The following is a 9,113-nucleotide window of genomic DNA, read 5'->3' as shown; positions in this document are numbered from 1 at the left end:
TGATCACATGAGGTTGCTTAAGGACCATACCAGTGGTTTTCTACACTACCTTTCTCACTAGCAGGAACCTGCCCTCACTAAGAGCCAATGAAACTACAGTATAAGGATATTGAATGGTTGCATATACTTAGTTGCTTGTACGCTTGACAGCTTTGGAGAAGGTTAAGGAGGTCCATGCCACTCTTGGGCACTGGTAGACCCCCAGCAGAGACAGAATAGAGGGAAAAAGATTAGAATTGGGGGGTAACAAAAACATAAGCAGAAGTATGGCGGTTTCAGTAAGTTTACGTGAGTGTAGTTCAGTTTCTCTTTATGTAATGAGAAACCTTTCTCATTATAACAAGATACTTTGCTCAATTTTATGAAATACTTTCATGTTAAAAGATTTTTCATGCTAATTCGACGTACTGTATTTTCTCATAATAATGTGACCCCTGCACAGCTTGGAGTAAGTGCAGCATGCACATTGTCTTTGAACAGCACCTCTGTAGCTCATTCAGTTCAGATGGCTCTCTGATCAACACCCTCCCAGACCAGCTTTCCACACAATGACCAATGTCTCTGACCCATTAAATGATAGGAAATGAAACCAAATATGACAGAGCACAGTTTGGAGATGTAAAGAGGGACAAACAGCACAACTGCCTGCCAGAGGCTGGAGAGAAATCATTCATATTTAAATGAAGTGGTCATGGCAACTCACAGCTCTCAGGTATGAGGCTGGCCCCATGGTCATCCAACTCTGTCCCCTCCCCCTGTTCCTACACCCGTCTATAGAGGCCATACACGGACATTTTGGGGGACACATGCCCAACTTTAGAAAAAGGGCACCCTTCTCACTGACAGTTATTTATTAAAACCTACAGTAGCACATAATTTATTCACCTGTAGGTATATATTAAGAAACAAATACACCCATGCAGATATTTATAAAAATATCTGTTCACACAAAGACCATGTCTTTACCAGACTACTAACTATTTGTAAAACTATGTGGTGACAGCCATTGCATTATAAAGGTTAGCCCCATCAGACTGTAACCGCCAGTGGCTCCGCTACTTTTTCTGCTAATTTTAATGGAATGTTTGTCATTTGGCAATGTTCTAATAATGTTTAATTTCATTTCATTTCATTTATTTGTTTATATAGCGCTTTACAACACCCAAGGGTGCTCAAAGTGCTTCACAGCAAAACATATAAAAATAAAAGCAGAACATATTTAGACACATAAACTAATGAAAAGGAAAATGTTAAAATTACACAAATTTAAAACCAATGTCTGTAAGCAACTATAAAACCCCTTTACAATAAAAATGTGTCAAAGTACAAACAGAATAAAATTACTAAATATAAAATCAGAAAGCCTGTAGTCACCTGTATAGCGCCACTGCTATAAATTAAGTGCCAAAAGCCAGTCTGAACAGGTTTCCCTTTAATTTAGACTTAAAAACCATTAACTCAGTTATAGACCGAAGCTCAGGAGGCAGGGTATTCCAGAGCTTGGGGGCATATAAAGCAAAAGAGTGATTGCCCCACTTTTTTGTACCTTGCCTGCGGGACAACCAGAGACAAATGCTCAGAGGAACACAGCGCTCTGAACGGGGTATGAATAATTAAAAGATCAGTCAAATAGGCTGGAGTAAGGCCATTAATGGCCTTGAACACACACACACACACAATAGAACCTTAAAATCAATGTGAGAATACTTTGGGGTATTTGACAGTAGGTGAGCAGCCACGTTCTGTACTAGTTGGAGTCTACGGAGGAGAGATTGGTTAATTCCAATATAGAGGGCATTGCAGTAATCAAGTCGCAAGCTAATGAAAGCATGAATGGCTTTTTCTAGGTCAACTCGAGATAAAAAGGGCTTCACCTTTGCTAGGAGCCTCATTTGAAAGAAGCTTACAGTCTTATGCAAAAGTTTAGGCACCCCTTGATAAATAACAGATTTTGGTGATTTTTTATTTGAACAGATGTTAACACAGTTTCTCTTGGAAATGGAAAAAATGCACAATATTTTCTGCAAACAGTGATGCATAGTTACTTCTTATGCCATAAATTGAACAAAAATAAAAAATAAAAACATGATTATGGCATGGTGCAAAAGTTTGGGCACCCTAAGAGTTCCAGAGTCTCAAAGTCTCTCACAAGGTATCAGACCTTAATCAGCTCGTTAGATCTGATGCACAGCAACAGCTGTCATTGGTAAATGCCAATTTCAAAGCTGTACAAATACTTTGACTCTTCAAACCTTGTGCACACACTTGTGGACACCCAGCAACCATGGGTTCCTCTAAGCAGCTGTGTAAGACCCTGAAAATGAAAGTTATTGATGCCCACAATGCAGGAGAAGGCTACAAGAAGATAGCAAAGCGTTGTCAGCTTGCAGTTTCCACAGTAAGAAATGTAATTAAGAGATGGCAGATCAGGGGAACTGTGGAGGTCAAGATGAGATCTGGAAGACCAAGAAAACTCTCGGACAGAACTGCTCGTATGCTGGTCAGAAAGACAAATCAAAACCCCCATTTGACTGCAAAAAACCTGCAGGAAGATTTAGCAGACTCAGGAGTGGTGGTGCACCGTTCCACTGTGCAGCGATGCTTGCACAGACAAGGCCTTCATGGAAGAGTCAGCAGAAGAAAACCTTATCTGCGTCCCCATCATAAAATCCAACGTCTGAAGTATGCAACAGGACATCTACAGAAGCCCGATGCGTTTTGGAAACAAGTGCTGTGGACTGATGAAGTTAAAATAGAACTCTTTGGACACAATCAGCAAAGGCATGTTTGGAGAAAAAAAGGAGCAGCATTTCATGAAAAGAACACCTTGCCAACTATTAAGCATGGGGGTGGATCTATCATGCTCTGGGGTTGTGTTGCAGCCAGTGGCACAGGAAACATTGCACGGGTGGAGGGAAGAATGGATTCCACTAAATACCAGCAAATTCTGGAAGCAAACATCACACCATCTGTAAAAAAGCTGAAGCTGAAAAGAGGATGGCTTCTACAACAGGACAATGATCCTAAACATACCTCGAAATCCACTATGGAATACCTCAAGAGACGCAGGCTGAAGGTTTTGGAATGGCCATCACAGTCCCCTGATTTAAACATCATTGAAAAAATTAAGTCGGGGGGGGCTGGCAGGGTGGGGGCTGAGGACTGGGTAGAGTCAAATCTATTAAAAAAACAGATTCAGTTCATTTGCCCAGGCCTTGGCCCCGCGACCAGGTGACCATCTCCACTTTTACCATGACCCGAGATGTGGTTGAGGCCTCTCCACACCTCATGCATGTTATTATTCTCCTTGCACCTCCAGATCATGTATTTTAGTTCCCGCTGCACCCTGCTCAGCTCCTCCTTGTCCCCTGAGAGGAAAGCCCTCTTCTTCTCATTTAGCAGTACTTTTAACTCGGGGCTCACCCACTGCTTGTTAGGAAAACACCGTACTGTCCTGGATAGTACATATTTTCCACACAGAAGTTTATGTAAAAGGTAGGTAGGTAGGGTAGGTAGATAGGTACTTTATTGATCCCTCAATGTGGAAATTTCAGTGTTTCAGCAGCAATAGAGAACAGACAGCATAACACCATGAGAACAAGCACCGCACACACATCCTGATAAATAAATTCCCCTGACTTGAGGTGACACCATTTTCACCACTGGAGTATACACAGGACGTAGGTGAACAAGGTTGTGTTCAGAGCGACCTAGAGGGGGAGGGGGGCGGAGGTGTACGCCCTCCTGGCATTTGCATACATTAGATCCAGAGTTTTATTGTCCCTTGTGCGGCAATTTACATACTGGGTGAAGTTTTGGAGGGTGGCCAAGAAGGGGAGAGAAGCATGGTTAAAGTCCCCCAAGATAAGAATTAAAGCCTGTGGATGTTGTGTCTATGGTGCTCAACATGCGCTGACATGTAGCCTCAGTGTTGGCCGAAGGATTAATGTACACCATCACCACAATCACATGGGAGTGCTCTCTAGCACGGGCGCCGTTAGGGGATGGGAAGGGGGGGTAGTTAGGACGATTCTAAGGGCCCACAGTCTGTGGGTAGAGGGCCCAACTTCAAATTTTTTCATAGGGCCCAAAACTGCTAGCGGCGCCCCTGCTCCCTAGGGATGTAGTATGGCCGTATGCTGACAGCTAATAGTTCAATGTCTCTGCTACTGAATTTTTCCTTAACAGTTATGTGTCCGGGATTGCACTATCTGTTATTAAAGTACACCGCCAAACCTCCACCTTTCCTCTTACCACAGTCAGCCGTGCGTCGATCTGCCCAAATTGTAAATCCTTGTAAGGAGACCACAGAATTTTGGAGTGTTGTTCTTCAGCCAGGTCTCGGTGAAGCATAGCAGGCTGCTCTCCCTAAACTCACGTTGCAGTCTCATTAGCCCTGTTAGCTCGTCCATCTTGTTGGAGAGGGACCGCACGTTACCCATAACGACAGATGGTAAATGTGGCTTATACCTCCGTTTCGTCTCCCGGCGCTTTATGCCGGCTCTGCAGCCCTGCATTGTACGCCATATTTCCGTGGGAATCTCCAGCTTCTCCCCGTGAGGTGGCTGGTCACTCCTGAGTGCTAGTAGTTGGCTTCAGGTGTAAACAATGCAACCGGCGTCTCCTGACTCCGGAGCTCGCAAAATAATAAGAGTCATAATGCAAACGCAGTAACAATTTGTACTCCTGGTAACACAGCACCACTAAGGACTACAGCAAGAGAATAACACAAAGCAAACACTGGAAAACTTAATGAAAACACGACAAGACCACAGCTGCTGAAACTTGCTACCACGCCAAGCAGCACATGCGTTGTTGTACTGCAAGTACTGTAATGACTACAGTCAGATTAAGTGAAAAAAGACTGAAATTTGAGTAGTCTGACAAAGAAGCTCACAAATTGTTTTGAAGAAACTGTTTTTCCTATGACCGTCCACAGAAAGTATATTCTCAAAATGACCCATGAAGTATCAACAAAACCTGAGCAGTGAAGTTACTGTTTAATTCACAGTCAGTAGTGCTGTTTAATTTTCATTATATTTATTAAATTAAATGTCTATTTTTCATGTTCCTCTCTTAACTAGTTAGTAGCCAACAGAGAGTGAGATTACAATATAGACTCAATATAAACTGTATAAACAATAGTAAATGCAGGACCAGACCGGGGCCTGTCTGATCTAGGGGGGCAGTAAAAAAGTCAACACATCTTTGTTTTAACTTTGTTGTGTTATGTCTTTGACCATTTGTTACTTAAAGCTGTCTTCTTAATGTTCTCCAGGCCACAGCCTTCGAGAAATGCTCATTTTTGTATTGGGTCTTACTGTAGCTGTTTGACACTCACTATGGGTGTAAGATTGTTTTTGAAATCCCTGGATAGTAAGAAAAATGTTTAGCACAGTTGCTTCATAGTGATTCAGTGCTTCAGAAAACTTAATTTTCTCCATCACTACACTAAAGTGCTAGGGAATCCTGGGAAAACATCAGGTTGAGAGGATCTAAGAGTGGCTTAACAGAAAAATTTCTTTGTGATGAACTGATCTAATTCTTGACCAAAATTGATTTATGTGAAGCCACTGCCCATTTACTGTTCTAGCAAAAGAATCAATTTGGTCCCATGAAAATAGTTTTTCATTATTTGTATTATTCATTATAGCACTCTTCTATTTCACCCTTCCTTGTTACTCACCACAGATTGTCTTTCTCCAGCTGCTGATTTGGATTCCTTTAGTTGCACAGGCATGGACATATGAGGAGACTGCAGCACACATACAGTCCTCACTTTTCTCACAGTTACAGCTGTCATACATGCAGTTCTGTGAGAAGACAAACAGAGTGAGGCTACAGCACAGGTCTGGAGAATGTTCACCTATAGCTCATAAATGTGTAAAAGCTGCGGCTGTGAGACTTACCTCTTTGTAAGAGTCAGGGCTGATTTCTGAGTGACAAGGAGCAAATACTCCCTGAGGATCACTTAGCATAGAGCACCAGAACTGGGCGAACTTCTCTGTCATTGACACACAAGGATTAACATCAGCCATTCTGATGAACCCACAGTGATAACAAAGAGTATAAATAATTCAGACCAACCATTATCTAGACTGAGACTGCAGGGGTTCTCAAAGTTCCTCTTAATGTCTGGGCAACCAGCATGTGTCCTCCAGCTATTGGCAAAACCAGCTGCTGTGGCATCTGGAACACCACTGAGCTTAAGGAAGTCATCAGCCTGGTTTTTGTTAAAGTTCCCACACAGACCTGCAGGCAGAAAACACCATGTTAGCCATAATCTATCACTGCATCTAAAACCAAATATTACCCCCCCCCCCCCCCCCCCACCCCACCCATTTGTTTTTAGTTTCATAACTAGTTTGGTTCATAATTCATTTGTCATTGCCAGTGTTGATGAAGTAAGAGGCATATGAACTGAATGCACTGCTAAAATGTGTGCTTCAGCCGGTAGATGGTAAGCCTACATTATACAGCGATCAGCCACAACTTTAGCAGCACTGGCAGGTCAGATGAATAAATATCACACCCAGAGTGGGGAGGCTGTTGAATTTGTTTAAGCAATTCTCTCTAACTCGTCCTCACGACCACAGTTTTCACTCCTTTTCTTCCTGACAGTAGAATTATGGAAGCAAACAGATTCACAGAAGATGCACAGTGAGCTGCAGAGTGACACGAGTGCCGACCAGCTGCTGCATAGACTCAGTATCGGTATCACACAGTATGTATACAGTATCAGGCAGGTGGTTGTGGAGGATTGGTGTATGCCAACTGGTGCCTGCCTGCTGAGAACTTCATGCCCCTTGCAGGAGTGAGCTCAAATAAATCAAAATATACCAGACACTATAGAGGCCATGTGCTGTTTAAAAATGATGTAATCTTCTTTTTTTAGGTTCATTAACTATGACAAATTATTTGCCTCTGTTCTCTAGTAAATGATGAAGAGCAACTTTGTTGCTCTTTTGCTCTTTATCTCTGTTTTAAGCAACTGATACAGTTATACTAAAATGTTATGGTAAAATAAGGTTATTAAATGGGGAGCATTGTCTGTTGATTGTTAAATTCATATGCACTGATAATGATGATAATTAGAATCCTGTTTCCATTTAACTTTAAGTGTTTAAGTGTTCTTACTGAGTGCGAGAGGACGATGTATTATTTGGTAGAACTGACTGGAGCTGCCAAGCAATGCACCATCTAATATTTCAGCTTAGGTCACTAGTAAATAATTAATTTCTGATTGTCAAGCCTAAATGGCAACGCATTGTTTATTATATGAATTCGTATATCTCCAAAAATAATTTTAAAATGTGGATTCAGAAAATTTCATTGTAGTACTGATTAGCTATTTGCTTAGCTATGCTCCTTTAAGCCTAGACTGCTAAGGGTCTTCCCATGATGCACTGAGTTTCTCCCCTCTCTTCTCCCCTCCTCTCCTTTCCTCTCTCCCTATGCATCTATATCCCACCATTACACATCACTAACTTTGTGTCTCCTCTCTCCCGTAGTGTGTCCTCTCTCTCTCTCCCTGTAGCTTTCTGCAGGTTGCCCTGGCGCTCTGTGTTTCTGATGAGCAGTCACCGGCCACATCGATCTGACCAGTGTTTGATTGTTTGTTGTGTCCTGTTGCTTTTCTACTTCTCTCTCTCCTCTATCCACTCACCCCAACCAGTCAAGGCAGAAGGCCGCCCACCAAGAGCCGGGGTCTGTCGGAGGTTTCTTCCATTAAAGGAAGTTTTAACTCCCTGCTGCTCAACTCAAGTGCTGCTCAGTGGGGTTGTTGGGTTTTCCTCTATAATAAAAATAGTAATGTCTAGACCTTACTTTGTAAAGTGCCCTGAGATGATTGTTGTTGTGAGTTGGTGCTATACAATACAACTGAATTCAATTAAAATGATTTTATGACTGTCAACATTTGCATCCCTTATTATTTTAGCCAGGAATACAGACATATAATTTTCTGTCATGCGAAAATAGAAAAAAATGTAGTGTAATGTTGAAAAAACGCATATTGATCTTAAAGTGTCTGAAAAGAAAGGTTTTATAATTTTAGCAGAGTAGATTATCTAGCTACTGAGATATGCATCTCACATTATTTTAAGTAGGAATACGTTAACATTAGAGTGTTTTTCCATTGCAGCATATGTTATTTACCCGAACCGCTAATAGAGGTCTGATAACTGGGAATTAGTGTTAGTTAACAGGATTGGGTAGTAGACTCTGGAAGGAGTGAAGTCTGTGTCCCTGTAGACATGTTTGCCCTTATCATAATGGGAAATTAATGTTGAGTCGGTGTGTAATTTCGTTAAAACAATGTTGGACTCCATAGTTTTCTCTGGACCCCTACCCAATGTGACCAGTGATGACATGTTTAGCCGCATGTCGTCATTCAACCGCTGATTGTCTTGGTGGTGCCCAGAAAATAACGTGGGCTTCATAGATAACTGGAAAACATTTTGGGGAAAACCTGGTCTGATTAGCAGAGACGGCATCCATCCCACTTTGGGTGGTGCGGCTCTCTTATCTAGAAATCTGGACGAGTTTGTTTTACAACCTAAATTATGACAACCCAGAGTTGAGTCCAGGATGCAGGGTCGCAGTCTTACACACCTCTCTGCTGTCTCTTTGCAGCTGCTACCCACCAAAAACCCCCAGTACCCCATAGAGACTATGTCTGCCCCCCCGACCGCCCAGATTATATAAATCAAAAATCAACTCGAGAGGAGTTATCCATAAGAACCTAATTAAAATTAAGACTACTCCTCTTATAGTGGAAAGTAATAGGACAATCAAATGTGGACTATTAAATATCAGATCTCTCTCATCTAAATCTCTGTTAGTGAATGATTTGATAAGTGAACATCACATTGACTTATTGTGTCTTACTGAAACATGGTTACAGCAGGAAGAATATGTCAGTCTAAATGAAGCCACTCCACCTAGTTACAGTAACTGTCACATCCCTCGAAACACAGGCCAAGGTGGAGGTGTGGCAGCGATCTTTGACTCAAGCTTAGTAGGCAACGTTAATATTCATGTAGATGCTGACAATGACAGCCTCAACAATGCATTCTGTTCATTATTAGACTCAGTTGGCTTTTCTCAAATTG

General features: G+C 42.0%; 1 protein-coding gene across 3 annotated transcripts in view; it reads right to left on the bottom strand.

Moving 5' to 3' along the window:
• Positions 1-9,113, bottom strand: part of LOC109973800 (mucin-5AC-like) — a 63,299-nt gene that overhangs the window by 27,857 nt on the left and 26,329 nt on the right. For all 3 annotated transcript variants that reach the window (XR_002276876.1, XM_020623613.1, XM_020623614.1), the window contains exons 14-16: positions 6,088-6,252; positions 5,910-6,004; positions 5,687-5,813 (exon numbers count right to left, since the gene is read on the bottom strand). Coding sequence is in view for 2 of the 3 variants with exons in the window: in XM_020623613.1 (XP_020479269.1) it covers positions 5,687-5,813; positions 5,910-6,004; positions 6,088-6,252 (387 nt within the window). In the remaining variant the exon portion in view is untranslated. The remainder of the gene's footprint in view (positions 1-5,686; positions 5,814-5,909; positions 6,005-6,087; positions 6,253-9,113) is intronic.

This window comes from Monopterus albus, unplaced genomic scaffold (assembly GCF_001952655.1).
Source record: "Monopterus albus unplaced genomic scaffold, M_albus_1.0 scaffold306.1, whole genome shotgun sequence".
NCBI classification, from domain to species: domain Eukaryota; kingdom Metazoa; phylum Chordata; class Actinopteri; order Synbranchiformes; family Synbranchidae; genus Monopterus; species Monopterus albus.
The sequence above is the reverse complement of the archived record's forward strand: the minus strand, read 5'-3'. Positions and strand labels throughout refer to the sequence as shown.